This window comes from Phacochoerus africanus, chromosome 1 (genome assembly GCF_016906955.1).
Source record: "Phacochoerus africanus isolate WHEZ1 chromosome 1, ROS_Pafr_v1, whole genome shotgun sequence".
NCBI lineage: Eukaryota > Metazoa > Chordata > Mammalia > Artiodactyla > Suidae > Phacochoerus > Phacochoerus africanus.
The window spans coordinates 10545212-10565358 of NC_062544.1; the positions used below are offsets into that span (position 1 = coordinate 10545212).

The following is a 20147-nucleotide window of genomic DNA, read 5'->3' on the forward strand; positions in this document are numbered from 1 at the left end:
TATTATCCCCGTTTCATAGATGGATGAAACCGAGGCTCAGAAATGTGAAATAACTTGCCTCACATCACACAGTTAATGACCGTGGGGGTCGCGCAGGTGGTCTGTGCAGCTTCTGAACCCCTCCTTCATACACATCTTCTCTGTCTCAGAAAGAGCTTTCCTTTTGATGAAATGATTGAGAGGATTGGGGGTGAGAGCAGGGAGGGAGGGTGTCCCTGCCTCCGGGGCTGCCCTGCTAGCCTGGGTAGGAATATGTGGGAGGGAGTGTCTGAGCATGCAGGCAACCAGGTGTGATGAAACAATGGAGGATTTTAATTGGTTATATTAAGTAAAAAAGTTCCTTGTGCTGGAGCAAACCCAACATGAATTAAAGCAGAAGTATGCGTTGTGATTTTCTCTCCCACTTGCTAATGGGTAGGGGTCTATTTTTAAAAAACCCACAACATCCCACATTTTTTTTTTCTGCTTTTTAGGGCCACACCGGTGGCATATGGAGGTTCCCAGGCTAGAGGTCATAAATCAGAGCTGTAATTGCTGGCCTATGCCACAGCCACAGCAATGCAGGATCCAGGCCACATCTACAACCTACAGTACAGCTCACAGCAACACCGGATCCTTAACCTACTGAGCGTGGCCAGGGATCGAACCCACATCCTCATGGATACTAGTCAGGCTTGTTGCCACTGAGCCACAATGGGAACTTCCGCAACATCCCACATTTAAATCTGCTGCCCACTGTAAGGACTTCAAATGCCCTGCAGGAGGTCGGGGGGGGGGGGCAGAGGTGATATTGCAGGGCCTTGCCAGGTCCACGGAGGCAGGGACCCAGGTCCCTGGAGCCCACCTCACTTTCTGAAGCCAGCTGGTGGAACAGCAAAGAGTAGGAGCTCTCAGGAGGCTCCAGATTCAGGAAAACATATGTTTTGGTATTATGGGCTGGCCAGCAGGCAGTTAGCTATAAAAAGAGAGTGGCTTCTTCTAAGAATGTACCCAAAGAATATCTGTGGAGGAAGTCCCATTTTTAACACCCAGTGTGGTGCCACAAATTCCTTTGCGTCTAGGAGCTGTGGGGAAGTGGTACCTGGGACCTGAGAAGATCAACCTTGACAGAGGTGGTGGTCCTGGTTCAGGCTGGACCCACCTTCAGCACAATGAAATCACACCATTGGAATTCCATGGATCTGGGCCCACCTGCAGGTCCATCAGGTGCTTTTCAAGCTTAATTAAATTATTTCATCTTTCTGAGCCTCAGTTTCCATGTTTATCAAAAGGAGAGTGGAATATGCCTACCCCTCCTGAAGAGAGTGATACCCAGTGTTCTATGCAGTATCCAATTCAAAGTAGGTACTCAAGAATGGTGGCTGCCAGGTGCTTAACATGCTCTGGGCAAAGTGAAATTTTTGCTTGTTCACATTTTTGTCCCATCTCCATACCATAGCACAAGCTGCTTCTGCTCCAGAAAATACCTATTCCAGAGTGCTCCAAGTTTGCTTGCTCTGCATATGCCAGGAATATTCTTCCTCTTCCATGCTGCCCTTCTAGATTCCTGCCACTTGGATGGTACTTTCCCCACCTCTGCACCCTCAGAGCACTTAATCAGTGACTCCCCATGCTGCTCATTCCAGCCCAGGTATCACAGTTGCTGCTGTGTGGGTCATAATCACTCTATTAAAGTGATTTATTTGAGAAGCAACTTCTTAGGTATTTCTCATCACACTTGGTATGTAGTCAGTGTTTCATAAACACTATGTAATCATCCTTATTCGGCCTGAGCTCAGTGAGCATCTCCTATGTGCCAGGCACTCTGCTAGGTGCCAGGGATTTAGCAGTGAATGACAAAGTCCCCGCCCTCTTAAAATTTCCATTTCAGCGGAGGGAGACAGATAATAATGAATAAACGCATCAATAAATACATGATTATATAAAGATCACATTAGACTTTGATAAGTGCTATGAAACAAGGAAAACAAGGTCAGATGAGAGAGACAAGGATGGCAGAGACAATATTTAAAGAGGTATAAGTGAGGAGGTACCGTTTGAGCAGAAACCTGAAAGGCAGTGGGAGGTTTAGGACAATTTCAGTGAGTTGAGTTCCAGGCAAAGGGAACAATTCCTAGTGACCTAACATGGGAAAGACTTGGGTACGTTCTAGGGACTGCATGAAAGCCAATGAGGCTGGACCAGAGGCATGGCAGGAAGATAATTTAAGATGAGATTCGAGGCGGGCAAGATCAGGTTGACCTTGGCAAGGCACTTGGATTTTATTTTCTAAGTGGGTCAGATTTAAATGGAGCAGGGGGACAACAGGATCCTACTTATAGTTTTAAAATGTCCCTGTGGCTATTGTGTGGACATGGGATGTACCAACTCAAGAGAAGAAGCAAGGAAACATGGTACCGATATCTAGTATCTAGAACGTTACGAGGGACTGTGGACGATGACTGGATTTGATGGACTGGGTGTGAGCGTGAGGGAAAGAGACAACCAGAAATGTCCACCTGGGGAGTTCCCGTCGTGGCTCAGTGGTTAATGAACCCAGCTAGGAATCATGAGGACGTGGGTTTGACCCCTGTCCTTGCTCAGTGGTTTGGGGATCCAGCATTGCCGTGAGCTATGGTATAGGTCACAGACGCAGCTCGGATCCCCAGTTGCTGCGGCTGTGGTGTAGGCCAGCAGCTGCAGCTCCGATTTGGCCCCTAACCTGGGAACCTCCATATACCACGAGTGCAGCCCTAAAAAGACAAAAGAAAAAGAAATGTCCACCTGGCACTTGGTATGAACAGCGGGGAGGACACAGGTGCCATTTTCTAATGAGGAAGATGGAAAAGAATAGGGACCCAGGAGAAGGACTGGAATTGAAACGTGAAAGATTTTAGCATCTATATGTAAGGGTCCTGGGCTTGGAAGCAGTTATCTAGGGAAAGAAGGCAGACAGGGATAGGAAGAGAGCTGAGGCCTGAGTTCTGGGCACAAGAATTTGAGATTAAGTGGAAAGGAAAAACCAGCAGAAGAGACTTAGAAGGACCAAACTGCAAAGTAGGCAGAGACTGAGGGGCGTATGGCACCTAGAAGCTAAGAGGACTGTTTGCAGAAGAAATCAGTATCACAGCATCCTCATCATCACAGGTGGCATCTTGAGTCCTCCTATGTCTGTGCTCAAGTGCAAAACATAACCTGCTCTTTGAATTGCCACAGTTTTGTGAGATGGAATTCAGTATTTCCATGTTCAGAGGTGGAAACCAAGGCTTAGAGAGTGAAATAAAGAATTAGTACATATTTTAAAAATGAATGAATTGATCTACATTCTTTTTTTTTTTTTACGGCCACACCCATGGCATATGGAAATTCCCAGGCTGGGGATTGAACTGGAGCTGCAGCTGCCAGCCACAGCTATAGCCACAGCAACTCAGGATCTGAGCCATGTCTGCAACCTATACCACAGCTCACAGCAACACCAGATCCTTAACCCACTGAGCAAGGCCAGGGATCAAACCCACATCCTCATGGATGCTCGTTGGGTTCATAACCTGCTGAGCCACAATGGGAACTCCCTACATTCATTCTTTTTGCAAACTGTGCCTATACTACCTCCTATAGCCTACCTTAATGGAAAATAATAGGAACGTAAGACCATCCCTCTTTGAAACATAGCTCTGCAAGTTCTAGAACAGCACACTAGCTTACAGAATACCGGGCTTTCCTTGGAGCTTGTTGTCCAACCCCCAGATCCCCACCCCTGAGACTCAGCATAGGAGCCCACCCCCCCGTGCTGCTAGAACACAGTGACCCGCAGCTGGGCAATTAATGTGAATCACTCCCGCTCTGTCAGGGAAGCGCTGAATGATTTGCAGCTGGACCCTTTGCCAGCCAGACACAGCGCCTTGGATGAAGTGGCCTCATCAGTGGAATTGTTGCATTTGGCCAGTATTTCCCTGGTCTGGGAACCTTGGTGCCCAATACCAAGTGAGCCTCTCTCTGAACATAGCTCAGCTGAGTAATTATCAAGATGGACCTTTTTTTTTTCCTCCCAGTAATTTAGAGGCAGGCTATCTGAGCCTCTGCCTTCATGCCTCGGTTTCCATTACTTTTTAAAAATAGCCATTTGAAGCAAATGACCGAGGAAAAGAGGTTGAGCTCAGTGACCTCTTGAGCTCCTCTGAATGAAGGCAGGCAGGAAGTGCCCTTTCTGTCCCCTTCCTCTCGGGATGACAGGACATGCTTTTGATATAAAGAAGAATGTCCGTATCCAACTCCTTGTCAAGAGAGGTCCTGGAGAGGAGGAGGATGAGAGCAGAAGCTGACTGCTATTTAATAACTCCCTACCCTGTCCCAATATATCTGCTTTCCTGAAGGCCCCTGGACATCAGCTCTGCTGCCCCACCTCCAGCCAGATCATTCTTCCAAAGGCCATCTGCAGAGGTCCATCTTGAAACTCTCTCTCCATGCCAGGCACTGTGCCTCATGCCTCATTGGTATTTTTTTCGTTTTAATTCCTTTTTTTTTTTTTTTTTTGCCATTTATTGGGCTGCTCCCGCGGCATATAGAGGTTCCCAGACTAGGGGTCTAATCGGAGCTGTAGCCACCGGCCTACACCAGAACCACAGCAACTCGGGATCCGAGTTGCGATTGCAACCTACACCACAGCTCACGGCAACACTGGATCCTTAACCCACTGAGCAAGGGCAGGGATCGAACGCACAACCTCATGGTTCCTAGTCGGATTCGTTAACCACTGCGCCACCACAGGAACTCCTCCTTTTAATTCTTTAGAATACCTTTAAGAAGTTCCCATTGTGGTGCAGGGGAAACAAATCCAGCTAGTATCCATAAGGATGCAGTTTGATCCCTGGCCTTGCTCAGTGGGTCAGGGATGCTACGTTGCTGTGGTTGTGGAGTAGGCTGGCAGCTGCAGCTCCAATTCGACCCCTAGCCTGGGAACTTCCATATGTCACAGCAGCAGCCCTAAAAAGCAAAGTAAAACAAAAAACAAACAAACAAAAAAACCTTTAAGAGGAGTTCTAACCATCCAATTTGTAAAGGAACTGCCCAAAGAGATTTAGTGACTTGACCAACATCATAGAGCCAGTAAGGAATAAGACAGGATTCTATTCTGTCTTGTCTGACCCTGAGCCCATTCTCTTAACCCAGTGCCTTCTCCTTTCTCCCTGAAGGTAGCGCAAAAGTAACTGTCAAAGCACTCAGTCCAGTACTTTATCTGGGGGTGGGGGGACTAATAACTAGAGAGGTGAATTTTAAAAGTTGCATATGAGCTTAGATTGAAGGTCTCTGAGGTTCAGAGTAGGGTTGAGGGCAGGAGATGTTAAACTAAAAGCCACGGGCCACATCCAGCCTCCTGTTTTTGTAGTGAAAGTTGGCCTGGAACACAGCCACAGGCCTGTATCTGCGGCTGCTTTCAGGCTACACCAGCATGGTATTACGATAGAGACGATGCAGCCCTCAAAGCTTGAGATAACTACCTGGCGATGCACAGAAAATGTTTGCCCCTCCTCCTCTAGAAAGACAGACCCAAGCTGTGCAATTAAAAATGCACATTCCAGAGTACCTCTCATGGCACAGCAGAAAGGAATCCACCTAAGAACAATGAGCTGTGGGTTCGATCCCTGGCCTTGCTCAGTGGGTCAAGGATCTGCTGTTGCTGTGAGCTGTGGTGTAGGTCACAGACTCGGCTTGGATCCAGCGTTGCTGTGGCTGTGGCATAGGTGGGCAGCTATAGCTCCAATTAGACCCCTAGCCTGGGAATCTCGATATGCCACAAGGGCAGCCCTAAAAAGACAAAAAAACAAAAAAAAAAACAAAAAAAAAAGCACATTCCAAGGGCCGGGGTGAATCCCAATCCATGACCAGGACGGGAAATGCCTGTTAGAACCCAAAGATGGCCCAATCCAATCCTTGCTGTTTTCCATCAGCATCAAGTTATGCATTTAATGATAGGCACTTGGTGTCTTGTTAACCAGAGAAAGAAGAATCCTTTGCCAGGAGAAACTGCTTGCATCTAGCATCAAACTCCCGCGGCCGGGTCAGGATGGTCATGACTGGGTGGTCATGGGCTGTCGTTAGAGCATTTCCTTCTCCCACTGCCTCTGCCCACCCCCACCCTCACCCCCACCCCAGGGAACCACCAAATCCTGTCATTTTGATCTCTTCACCTCTTTGTCAGCTGCATCTCCCAGTGTCTGTGGGCTCCATTTTCATTCAACGCATTGTCATCAATGTTAATCAGGAAATAGCATAAATAACCATCCAGTGACATGCTTACAGCAGCCTGGTTGGAGCTGTAGGGGCAGAATGACTGTGGTGCAATGCAGTGCAGAGGGGGCTGCTCAGCACCAAGGTGGGGAAGTTTGCAGAGGACAGGGTCTCTCGCTCGGTAACTCCTTTTCTCCTCTGTCCACCTTGCCTTCTCCCACCCCTGCAGCTTTCTGCTTGGCAGTCTCCTACTCATTCTTCAAAACCTAGTGCAAGTTTCTCCTCCTCTACTAACTTTCCCAGACTTCTGCCAGCAGCGTAACGAGCGAGCCCTTCTGTGTTCTCTTACCGGTGCTTTATTTGTCACACTAAGATAATATTGCAAGGAATGTTTATGATATTTATATAATATGGTGATGATGGCTTTACTGAGTATTATGCTCCAGACACTGTGCTTCAGACAAGACACTTTACAGAGAATCAGGGTGTCTGACCCCAAAGCTTGTGTTTTAATCATGAGGCTGCACTACTTTCCCATTTTCTCCCATGAAGGGAGAAGCTGTCGTAGGGTCTTCACTTTTTTCTCCCTTGTGCCCACCAGTGCCTGCCACACAAGCAAGGCTGGTAAAGTGAAGGAATAAATAGCATGATATACACAGATCTAAAGCATCCCATCTCTTGGTTATTCACAAACTAACCTTGGTACCACTGCAACAAGATTTTACAGTTATAATTAAGGTCCCACATCAGTTGACTTTAAGTTTTTCCAGATGAGCCTAACCCAAGCCAATGAGCCCTTTAAACGCTGAGAGTTTTCTTCAGCTGGTGGAAGTCAGAAAAATTCAAAGAAGGAGTCCCCATTGGGGACTCAGTGGGTTAAGAACCTAGCTAGTATCCATGAGGATAAGGGTTCCATTCCTGGCCTCGCTCAGTGGATTAAGGATCTGGTATTGCCACGAACTATGGCATAGGTCATAGATGTGGCTCAGACCTGGTGTTGCTGTGGCTGTGGTGTAGGCCAGGAGGTGCAGCTCCTATTCAACCCCTACGCTGGGAACTTCCATGTGCCACAAGTGCAGTCCTAAAAGGAAGGAAAAAAAATTCAAAGAAAGAGAGGGATTTGTCACATGCTCACCTACTTGAAGGTGGAGGGGGCATTTGATGAGGACTGCCAGCTATTTCTAAGGGCTGAGACCAGCCCCTGGCTGACAGCCAGCAAGGAAACAATGACCGCTGTCCCACAACCAGAAGATGAATTGTGACAACAACCTGTGAGCTTGGAAGCTCCACATGAGAACCACAGCTCCAGCCAACAGCCCGACTGCAGCCTGATGAGACACTGAGCAGAGAATCTAGACACCCTTACCCAGACTGCTGACCCACCGAACTGTGAGATAATACATGAACACCATGAGAAGCAATTAAGATTGAGGTGATGGTATCCAGCAATAAAAAATAAACATGGGGGTTCCCATCATGGCTCAGCAGTTAACAAACCTGACTAGTGTCCATGAGGATGCAGGTTCGATCCCTAGCCTCGATCAGTGGGTTAAGGATCCAGTGATGTCACGAGCTGTGGTATAGGTCACAGACCCAGCTCAGATCCCACATTGCTGTGAGCTGTGGTGTGGATCTCAGATGCTGCTTGGATCTGGCATTGCTGTGGCTGTGGTGTAGGACAGCAGCTACAGCTCTGATTTGACCCCTAGCCTGGGAACCTCCATAGGCTGAGGGTGCAGCCCTAAAAAGACAAAACTATAAAAAAAAAAAAACAAAAAAAAAACCACAAACAGGTTTCCTATCCTGTGGAGATGCTGCTGGCCAGACTGCTTTGTGTGGCCCACAAAGGTTCCAATGGGCAGGACAAGAGGTGAGTGTTGGCACTGATCCAGCATCATGGAGACACCACAAGTCAAGGAGGTCCATGTCCATCTGCAGATGAATCAGATAGATGGTGGTGAGGGAGGGCGTGCTCTGCAGTGGCCGGAGTCCTGGACAGGAAATTGGAAGTGCCGGCTCCTAGACCCAGCTCTGCCACTGCCTCACTGTGCGGCCTGGGCAAGTTCCTTTAGCTGTTTTCCCTGTGGTCCTTCCATCTATAAGATGAGGATGTTTGTCCCTCTCCCATCCATTTCCCAGGGCTATGAATCAAGTTCAAGTAAGACAAAGCCACAAAAATGTGGCCAACAAGCCACCTGAATGGTGGCCAATTCTGGAGGGACATTAAGGGTTTTCTCAGTCACTTAGGGAGTCTGAGGAAGAGCCATGCCAAGTTATGAGCCTAATGATATTCAGGTGACAAGGCAGACCTCCAAGGGGCTCAAATTACAGCTGTTGCATCTCAGCTAAGAAAAGTGCTGCTTTGCCCTGCGGCTCCCTAGGGGAATAATCATCATCATAAAAACAATGTCTTCTGTTCAACAGCACTTTTCAAAATACTTTCCCCTCTATCATTTTAATTCCTACAGCTTGTATCTGTCAAAGGAAATGAATGGATGAAGAGTCTTTCTATTTCTGAAAGTTCAAGTTTCTCACCATGGGTAAATAGGTTCATTCTCATCCTTTAAACAGAGGGAGAAGACTGAGATCCAGCTGGGCAGGCAGCCTAGGTTATGGGGATGAAACAAAGACTCTTACTCCCAGGTCTGACTTTTTTTTTTTTTTTTTTGTGGCTGCACCCATGGCATAAAGAAGTGAATCCAAGGTGCAGCTGCAACCTCCTTTAACCCACTGCCAGGCTGGGGATTGAAACCCTGCCTCTGCAGCAACCAGAGCCACTACAGTCAGATTCTGACCCACTGTGCCACAGCAGGAACTCCCCAGCCCTGACTTCTAATAATTCATGCCTCTTGGACTGAGCTTGGAAAATACAGAATTCTTAGGTAAAGGTTTGTGCCAGGTCTGAACTGAAGGGCAATAGGGTTTCATTCACACTCAAGTTCCATATTATAGGTTGAATACAAATGAAGTTTTGGAATCACATCCATCTTGGAGAACCTGTCCCTTCAGCCCTCCAGTTATTCCATGATGACACTTGCTGGCTGTCAAATAGCAAAAGTTTTCTTTGCTGTCTTCATTAACGGGACAAAGACAGGAATGAGGGGAATACCATGCAGGGGAAGCTGCTCTCAACACCCAGCTGATAAATATTAATGAAAGAATAGGAAAGGAGCCATTAGTCTGGAACTTTCCTGGGAGAACTTTGAGCTGCACCAGATGATACCCAAGTTGTGATACCTTAGCTGGACCTCTCAGTTCAGTCATATTGGAAAAGGAATAGCCATTCTGAACAGGCAGTCTGAGGCCATGACTCCAGACATCCTGGAAATCATTCCTAGGCTCTAGAATCTCATGTGAATGGAACCATTAGGGAATGAAAGAGGGGGCACTCATGCATTCACTTGTTATTAAGGCTGACTTCACGCTGGGTGCTGGAGATTCAACAAGGCACAAAAGAGTTAGAAGGTTCCTTTACTCTCAGAGTGAGAGAGGTTTAGGGGGACAATGACATAATCACACAGACCAATGTCAGGTAGCAACTGCAATGAGAGGTGCATGGGTCTCTGAGAGTTGTATGCTTGAATGCTGAAAAAGCCAGGACTAGGATAAGGTCAGAAGGATAAATAGGATTGAAGCACAGATCAGGAAAAAGAGCAGCAAGTGATAAGGATGGGAGCTTTTGGAGTATGAAGGATCAAAGAAATTCCACCACAGAGTTATAGACTCTGTGTTGGGGGTGTGGCACTGAAGTGTGAGCAAGGAGCCAGACCACTCAGGGCCACCGGAGAGCTGAACTTTGTTCCAAGTGTAAGAGTAGCACTTTGATGGGCTTTATACAATGAAGGAGCATGCTATCATCAATGTTTTCAAAAAGACCATGCAGGCTGCCTTTTTGAGAACTGATTAGGCAGAGAGTAGGAGGGTGGGGGCAGGAGAGATGAACAGAGGCCAGAAGCCCAGTTTAGATGCCATTGTCATCATCCAGAATTGGAGAAGCAGCAGCATCTTCACACGAGCCTGGACACTTGTATCTGCTCCCCCCTAAGATGGATAGAGCACTGAACTAGTTATCAGCAGACTGATAGGATCCTAAGTACAACTGTGCATTTATCCCGGGACACTGGGAGAAGGATTTTTGCCTCTGTATACCTCATTTTGCTTGACTGTCCAATGGAAGCCGTGCATCCCAGTTCACTTATGTATGATTTCAAACTGCGAGCTCTCTCGGAGATGGGAGGAGTGTAAGAGGAAGCAGTCTCTGGCCTCAAGTGATGCTTGGTCCTTCCTCTCTCTGGCTTTTTGTTGTGTCCCCAGCACTGAGTGCCCTGGAGGACCAAGATCAGGCACCAAGTACCACATCTCCATAAGTAGTTAATCAATTGAACATCTTTAGAAATGGGGAAGCTCACTCTCACTCCCAGGGAAAGCCTTGGACCATCCTGCCCCTCAAAAAAAAAAAAAAAAAAACAACTTCCTCAAATTTAGCTTGTTTCCTGTCACTTCCGCCAAATGCACCTAAATCAGGTCACATGGTACAGGCCTCACATCAATCTGTCAGTCTCCAGGTCATTTCTTCCGGGAAAATGTCCCCTTCCTGCAGCTGTTCCTCAGATGACATGGCATTGTTCCACAATCCTGCTCTCATTCCTCTGAATAAGTCTCTTATCTCCCTCTTCATGGAAGCATCTAGCAACAGTATTCTCCATAGAGCAAGAAAGAACAAGTCTTCATTGGATTTCTTGGGGTGAGCACCATGCCTGGAGGGAAAAGGAGTCTCCAGGAAATTGAAACCAAGCAGAACACACAAGAATGTGGCAATCACACAGAGAGGGTCGACAGAGTCTTGAAAATAGAATCAAACAGGCCAGCAGCCCTGGGTACTGCTCCTGGGTCAGTGTGACTTGGGACTTTTGTGTTTCTTTATCTGTGAAACTCACAGTTTGGATTGGTGATTGCTCTGGATGGTAGGCATTAGCTTCTAGTTAAGCATTGTCACCTCTGAGCTTGAGGTTACAAAGGCCTTAAGGGTGCAGTAGCTCCGGAATGACACTTCCTTAATAAACTGGGCAGAATGGAAGGAGAAATGGAATGCAAATAGCTCTATCACTATCTGATTCAGTAAGACTCGATGCCATGTCTGGCCACCACATAAAATCACCCCCTGTCACATTTAAATCACTGGTAATATGAATTAGAATAAGACTGGGAAGCTCTGGGCTTGAAATCTCCTAGGCAAATCCAAATAATCACAGTGGAACTCTTGGCTGGTCATGTTCCCCTTCACTGTGCCAGGCATAATCAAGGAGAACAGGACTCTAAGATTAAAGATAAAATTCTCACCTCCTGTATGATTGGCATATTTTCCATTTTGATCCAGAGCAAACTGTCTTTTATTTTTTATTTCAGCCCCAAATTCTTTCTCTGTGCTAAGGAGGAAAACCTCACCTACACCCACCAGGGACATCCCCTGAGGTGGCTGGATAGAGTGCCGTGCTGTTGTCGTCATTCACTTCCAATCTGTCCCCATTTCCCTTCCTTCCAGTCCACCACTTCAGCAGTGTCTGCCAGCCAGGAGGGCAAGAGTGAATAGGCAATCCGAGAACATTTCTGGATGTGATCACATATGTGCAACATGTGTGTAAAGGCACTTGCATTTGTATGTGCATGCGCATACGTTTGGTGTATGGGTAACTGCATTCAGTAGATATTGGGAATGTTGCAGGCAAGGCTATCATATCTGTGTCTTTGCTGGCATGCATCTCGAGGTGTATGTGTGAGAGTGAGAATGAAGATGTACCTGCAAGGCTGTGCCACTCCCGATGGACAGCAACCCCACAGGTCCTTATCCATGATCGGGAAAGAAAATGCGCAAGGAGACCCCAATGTTTGAATTCTCACACCTTTCTGAGAGAGGAGAAGGTGCGATAGGGCTGGACAGCTCTGCTGATGGGCTCAGGCGGCCCACAGCCCCTCCACATAGCCTCTGTCATTGATGCCTGTGCTTCTGACGCCTCTCCCCTTGGCCTGCAGGTCCCTGTCCGGCCGCATCGTTGGTGGCGTCTGGTGGTTCTTCACCCTGATCATCATCTCCTCCTACACAGCCAACCTGGCCGCCTTCCTGACCGTGGAGAGGATGGTGTCTCCCATTGAGAGTGCCGAGGACCTGGCCAAGCAGACAGAAATCGCGTATGGGACACTGGAAGCAGGATCCACAAAGGAGTTTTTCAGGGTAGGGACATCCCTTGTCCCAAGGGACTTTCACAAAAGGGAAGCACTACTGTCACTAGCGTATGCTTGTCCTTAGAGAGCATGACGTTACAGGCAGCCAGGGAAACTGCGTAACCGAGTCTAAGTCAGAGAAACTCAAGACACTCCTTGGCTTTCTACAAATCCCTGAGAAATCGACCTTTCTACACATTCATGGAAACTCCAAAACTCTGTGTTGAATGAGACCCCTTATGCATACCAGTCCGTGTTAGGTTGTCTGAGGGCTGCAAACGATATGATGGAGTTCCCATTGTAGCTCGGAGATAACGAACCCAACTAGTATCCATGAGGACACAGGTTCGATCCCTGGCCTCGCTCAATAGGTTAAGGATCCGGTGTTGCTGTGAGCTGTGGTGTAGGTTGCAGACACGGCTCAGACCCTGTGTTTCTGTGGCTGTGGTGTAGACCAGAAGCTGCAGCTCTGATTCAACCCCTAGCCTTGGAACCTCTTAGGTGTGGCCCGAAAAAGAGAAAGGATATGACTACAATTCCCTTCCTGCTCCTGCCAGGACCTTCAGCCTTCTTAGTAATTAATTAGGAACAAGCTAGATACAAGGTCCCCACCCAATGCCCTGCGTCCCTCCTCAGAAACTTGATAAATCAGATGTTATATGGAAAATAATTACTGGAATAGGAAGTAGTGCCAGGAGAGATGGAAAACGTGAGTGAAGTAGAGGTGGTGGGGATGTGTTGTGCCTGGAGGCCATGAGCGAAGGCAGAGAAGCAGAGAGCTTAGGAGCACAAGCCTTTAGGTCAGCCCCATCTAGGTCCAGAAAGTGGCTCCATCCTTTACCTGTTCTGGGGCACTTAGGCTCTTTGATGCCCTTTCCCCATCTATAAAATGAGACTATTTCTCTCCAAGAGTCATTATGAGACAAAAATAGATGAGGCATCTAAAATACAAGAAAACAGGAGTTCCCATTGTGGCTCAGCAGAAAGAAATCTGACGAGTATCCATGAGGACGCAGGTTCTATCCCTGGCCTCGCTCAGTGAGTTAAGGACCAGCTGTTGCCGTGAGCTGTGGTGCAGGTCACAGACGTGGCTCGGATCCTATGTTGCTGTGGCTGTGGTGTAGGCCAGCAGTTACAGATCCAATTTGACCCCTAGCCTGGGAACATCCATATGTCACGGTTGCAGCCCTAAAAAGACCAAAAAACACAAAGAAAAGGGAAGAAAAGAAAAAGAAAGAAGGGAAGAGAAAACAAAGAACAACCAATGAAGCCTCTACTTCCCATTAGGACTTCAGGGGGTGTAAGCAACTGAGAGCCATCGTGAAGGAGGAGTAGGGATAACAGCCCCAAAGGACAGACCAGTAAACATTTCTAGACATCAGGAAAGCAAGTCAGGCCTAGGTGGGCTTATTACGTTCTAGGCAAAATGAACAACTTGAACAAATGCCCCAAAACAGGAAAAGCTGTCATTTCCTGGACTTTGGACATGTTCATCTCTGGGGCTGAACTGGTAGCACAGGGAGCTGCCATATATTTGATCAAATAAAAATAATAAACAATTGCTACCACTTCCTTAGCACATAGTATGAATTGAGTCCTATGCTAAGAAGCAACACATTCCATGACTTATCTCACATAATCCTTTCACTAGAGGTGAGTTAGGGATTTGTTCTCCCTGTTTTAGAGAGGAAGCTCAGAGAGGTAAAAGTAATCACCCAAGGTCACACAGCTAAGAAGGAGCTAGAGAAGAACAGAGAGTAAACCTCTGCATTGTCTCTGGCAAGAGGGTGCAGATGCTGTGCAGACCTACTGGGTTTGTACTGCAACTTCATGGAACACACCCTGGACTCTGAGAGGACCCCCACTGTGCTGTGCCCAGGCTCTGCATCAGGGTCTCTACATTCTAGGTGACAGGCAGAAAAGGGACCAAAGTCTAAGTCATGGCTGATCCAAGCTCCAAGGCTAAAATCATCCATTTTCAACATACTGGAGGAATAAAGTAACTTAGAGGCCACTTGGTCAGAGTCTGTCCTTTTTTTTTTTTTTTTTTCCTTTTTTTCTTTTTAAGGCTCCACCCTCTGCGTATGAAATTCCTGGGTCAAGGATTGAATTGGAGATGCAACTGCAGCCTATACCACAGCCAAGGAAACACTGGATCTGAGCTGCATTTATGATCTATGCTGCAGCTTGTGGCAAGGACAGATCCTTAACCCACTGAGCAAGGCCAGGGATTGAACCCACAACCTCACAGAGACTATATTCTGAGCCACAACGGGGACTCCAGAGTCTGTCATTTTAGAGGGATACATGACTTGCTTAGCCTAATCCAACTAGTTAGTAGAAAAACCACCTCTAATCTCATCACAATTCTCTAACATTTTTAGCCTGCAACTAACATGCAACGGCAATGCCTGGTATTTGTCCATGAAGCCCAGCCTATGTCCTGGGCCCTCTGATGCAGTGGGGAACCACCCCATCCACTCGCCCATTACATATGCATGCTCTCATCCCCAAGATATTAACACGTCGGGAGTTCCCATTGTAGTGCAGTGGAAACAAATCCTACTACTATCCATGAAGCTGCAGGTTCAATCCCTAGCCTCGCTCAGTGGGTTGGGGATCTGGGATTGCCATGAGCTGTAATGTAGATCACAGATGCGGCTTAGATCCCACACTGCTGTGGCTGTGGTATAGGCCAGCAGCTGTGGCTCCATTCTACCCCTAGCCTGGGAGCTTCCATATGCCAGAGGTGTGGCCCTAAAAAAGGAAAAAAAAAAAAGAAATTGAGGTGCAGGGAATTCATGATGTAAGTCTCAGGGTTGGGTACAAAACCTGAATTTTCTCATTCCAACCCAAATATCCTTGCTGCTGAACCACACTGTCCTAATGGATTGTGTCATTAAGAAATTCTTTTTTGGGCGTTCCCATCGTGGCACAGTGGTTAACAAATCCAACTAGGAACCATGAGGTTGTGGGTTCAATCCCTGCCCTTGCTCAGTGGGTTAACAACCTGGCGTTGCTGTGAGCTGTAGTGTAGGTTGCAGACTGCGGCTCGGATCTTGTGTTGCTGTGGCTCTGGCGTAGGCCAGTGGCTACAGTTCCAATTCGACCCCTAGCCTGGGAACCTCCATATGCCGCGGGGGTGGTCCAAGAAATGGCAAAAAGACAAAAAAAAAAAAAAAGAAATTCTTTTTGGTCGCACCCACACCATGCAAAAGTTCTGGGGCCAGAGACCAAACCCATGCCACAGCAGTGATCCGAGCCCCAGAAGCAACCAAGCCAGATCCCTTAACTGCTGGGCCACCAGGGAACTCATTTTTTAAAGATGGTGCAGGTGACTAGATGGGCCCAGAGGCAAATCCAGTCTCACCCTCCCCTTTTGTAGTTGGGGAAATGGAGATCCAGAGAATGTGTGTGCTCTAGCTAATTCAGAGGCCAGAGTGGGACTTAAGACATAAACTCTCCATTAATAGGTACAGCAATTGACAAATTACTGCCTCTTGTCCAGACCACGACGTTAGGCATCTAGAACCAAGGCAGTGCATATTCTATAAGCTCTGTGTCCTAACCAGGTCTACTTCAGGAGACTGGGCAAATGGGGTGTAATTCACATGCTAACTCTGATTGATCAGGAGTGCTTGCCTGGAGTTCTATGCTGAGGAGTATTCTGAGGTCATGTCTGGGCTCAGCGTGGAAGAAATCCTTCTTCATCTGTCATGTGTGTAGGAAAGGAAACTGGTACCAAGCCAAACAAGGGTAGGGCGCAGTAGGGCCTTTCTACCCTAAGGTAAAACCGGAAGGAAGGACGTAAGTATCAGCAGCAATTGCATGCTTATGGAACCCTTACCACATGCCAGATGCTGGCTTATGCACTTGACCCCTGTTGTCATACAATCTCCACAGCAACACTGAGTGTGTGTGCGGGGGGGCAGGGGGGGGCGGGTGCAGATTGTACTATTATTACCATTGTCAGGAGAAAAACACTGAAGCTCAGAAAGTTTACGTTACTTGCCCAGAGTCGCACAGCCAGTAAAACATAAAGCTTAAAATGAGTGAGGCAGCCAGTTGCAGTGCAAAGGCGCTAGGTGCGTGATCAGGACATGAGCTTTTATTCCTCATGGCTCTGCCGCTAGCAGGCTACGTGACATTGGACATTCGTCACCACGTCCTGGGCCTCGGTTTCTTTACCTGTAAAATGAGAGCGCTGCTAACCTACACATCCCATGAGCCCTTCCATCTCTGTGACTTTGACCTCAGGAAGGATCCCACCAGGACTTTGGTGGGTGGGAAGACAATGACCCACCGCCCCCATGAGGCAGAAGGAGGGACTAGTGTGATGAGAATCCTTCCATCCCCTGCCTCTAAAAAATCTGGCTTCTCGTCCCCATCGCAGCCTTGGCAGCCCCAACCCAGAGTCACTTAATCCTCCATTGACAGTTTAATTAAGATGTGTGAAGGGCTGTGGGAGCTGCAGATGATAGGAGAGATCCAAGAACAAATACCCCAAGCATGTTTCCAGTCGCCCCTGCCACTCACGCTGCCCGCACCTTCCCAGAGATGAGATTTTCTGGAGAGTCCACTCTGAGCACCTGTGAGCACAGCCCTGGCATTTGAGGCTCCAGGGTGAGGCTGAGAGGATGGACATATTAATTTTCTGCATACCATCGCCCAGAGGGCTCTTCAGCTCTGCCTGTCAGCAACCCCATTCCCCACTGTGGCCATCCTGTCAGGTCAAATTGCATCTTGCAATGGCTCTGCTGCGTGTTTTGTTGGTTTTGTGCCTGGAAGATCGTCAGCCAATCTGGTCACAGCTGAATTGATATATTTCCCTGTTTCCTGTGGGAGAATATTCAAGACGTTGTAGAGGCAAGAATGGGTCCTGGGTATTTCTTTCCCTAATTGGAAATCTTCCTTCCCTTTTCTCCTTTCTTCTTTCTTTTCTCATACCTGGATATTGTTGCTTGAATGAGGAATCTTCATGTAAAGAATCAAATATTTCCAGTTAGCCAAGAACTGAAAGGTTATCATGCCCAAACTCCTTATGGAATAGATGGGGAAAGTTAGCCATAGAGAGAAGACTAGAATCCAGGGCTCCACCCCCCAAGTCCAGGGTCTGATCCAGATTATAAACCCTACCATGAAACAAACAAACTTTACAGACTATAAAGTCTTATAACTCACACTACCAAAGGCTTCCCTGACATTCTCAGAAATGACATCCATTAATTTTTCTGTGAGATCTCAGATTTTCCTGGGCCCAAATACCTTTATAGATCAGTCAGTTCAAACAACAACTTAACTGTATATCAATGTTTTGCCAACACTTGTTGACATCAAGAAAATAAACTTGCTATTTTGTGTAAAGAAAAGGGACGTATTGCATGCATGATGGTAATTTTATACTAAGTAAATCTGTAGTCTATGTATCAACCACTTGATCACATAGGTTGCCTGACTCTAGCAGTAAATGTCTTTAAAAAAAAAAAAAAAAGTCCCTTATATGTGTTTAACACTTGTCCACTTACAAAGCATTTTCAAAAGCCAGATGCTAGTAGCCCTAAAATATATCTACTTGCTGGGGAAAAGATGCTTTTTAAGAAGAGCATCTCCTAGAAGAGAGGAGGAGGAGAGGGTTGCTCTGTGGTCCTGGACCGTGGACCCTGACTAAGAATCTACTAGAGGCAAGTTTAGATGCTGTGAAGGACCCACCAAAAGGAAGTCATCCCTTACCCTCAGCAGTGTCCACAAACTTGAGACCTATGACCATTAATGAATGACTCTCAATCCTAGCCGAGCCCAATCTGGGCATCCAGTGAGCCTGGACAATGTGTCCCAGAGGATGGATAGTCCTCTTCCTTCGAAAGTGAGGGCCACACAGGCCATACATATGAATTCCCTGGGGAACTTCTGAAAAATCCTTATTCTAGGCTCTACCTCAGACCCGCTGAATGAGAATCTCAAGGTTTAGGGCAAGGGGGCAAGTGGGGTCCACATATGTTCAGTCTCTGTAGAATTCTGGTACCCACCAGCATTTGAGGTCTATTGTCCCTGGAGCCGAGGTAGTCTAAGAATCCATAGGACTCCTTCTGATCTGTGAGAGGATGCGTAGGACATGGCTGGAGAGAACTGGCTTATCAAGTGGAGTGAACAAATGCGGCAAAGTCACAAATGGAGGAAAACCCAAGATGAGTTAGGGAGGAAACAAGGAAAACAGTGTGGCTGCTTGTAGAGGCTTTGAAATGTAAGCAGAAGACAGTACGAAGTCCCAAGTTATCAGACAATTGACATTCTGAGGGCATGTCTTGCAACACAAGATGCCTGGAATTTGGCACCCATGATCTCAAAAAGCTTTAGTGTTGTCCTTGAATAATGAAATCAGATTCCACCTAGTGTCAGCCTTGCACTTCTTTAGAACTCTATAAATATGGCCTTATTAAGCAACATATAGGGGAGTTTCCATTGTGGTGCAGTGGAGACGAAGCCGAGCAGGAACCATGAGGTGGCGAGTTTGATATCTGGCCTCACTCAGTGGGTTAAGGATCCAGCGTTGCCGTGAGACATGGCTATGTGGCTCGGATCCTGCACTGCTGTGGCTGTGGTGTAGGCTGGCCTGAGAACCTCCATATGCCTTGGGTACAGCCCTAAATAGCAAAAAACAAAAACAAAAACCACACACACACACACACACACACACACACACACACACACACACGTCCCCTCACATCTTTAAAAAATTCAGACAGGCCCCCCATTTCTTAACTCTCCTCATATGTAAGAGGAATCTTAACTCTTCAGCAGTAATTAAAAGATTCTCAGCTCTCCCGTGCATTCTGTATTTGCAAGATATTTGTACTTTGGAACTGACTGGTGCTAATTAGAGCCTCTTATTTTGCAATCACTCATAATTTGTTTCTTCCTGAGCTAATCTCGTTCATGAATGTGTGATCAAGCCACACTCAGCTCCTCATTAGTGTGCGTGCCCAGCTCCATTCCAAGCCCAGCCCACGCTTCATTCCACCTTTGTTCCTGTCCCCTGCCAGAGGTCCAAAATCGCCGTGTTTGAGAAGATGTGGACATACATGAAGTCAGCAGAACCATCCGTTTTTGTGCGGACCACGGAGGAGGGGATGATCCGTGTACGGAAATCCAAGGGCAAATACGCCTACCTTCTAGAATCCACCATGAATGAGTACATTGAGCAGCGGAAACCCTGTGACACCATGAAGGTGGGAGGTAACTTGGATTCCAAAGGCTATGGCATTGCGACGCCCAAGGGGTCCGCTCTGAGGTAAGCAGCCGAGATTTGCTTCCTCGGTACTCCCTATCCCCTCCCTACTGTAGGCACCAAGCTGCTGTGTCTTCCACATGGCTCCAGCACCACAGTGGGAGCTGTCAAGAGGTCTCTTCTTGGACACCTGTGGGCCTTCCCGAGATCTTCAGCCCTGAGGTTGGAAACTGACCCGGGGGCCTCGGCTTGCTCTGACTGTCGCTGCCCCTGTGTCCTTCCCCACACCTGCCTCGCCTTACCCCTCTAAGTGTGACGCACTGATAAGCCTTTTGTTTCTGTCGTGTGATCTGTAACTTATCAGACACCCCCCACATCCAACTCGGCCATGAACAGGGTTCTCCTATAACCTGGATTCTTTGACAAAAAGTGATTGGTAATGTTTGTCTCCAAAGAAACAGACACGTTGTCCAAATGAAAAATCAAGTCATTTGAG

At 47.3% G+C, this 20147-nt stretch overlaps 1 protein-coding gene across 2 annotated transcripts in view; it reads left to right on the forward strand.

Annotated features, from left to right (window-relative positions):
* Positions 1–20147, forward strand: part of GRIA1 (glutamate ionotropic receptor AMPA type subunit 1) — a 323216-nt gene that overhangs the window by 263547 nt on the left and 39522 nt on the right. For both annotated transcript variants that reach the window (XM_047772335.1, XM_047772253.1), the window contains exons 12-13: positions 12238–12436; positions 19467–19714. In XM_047772335.1, coding sequence (XP_047628291.1) covers positions 12238–12436; positions 19467–19714 — 447 coding nt within the window. The remainder of the gene's footprint in view (positions 1–12237; positions 12437–19466; positions 19715–20147) is intronic.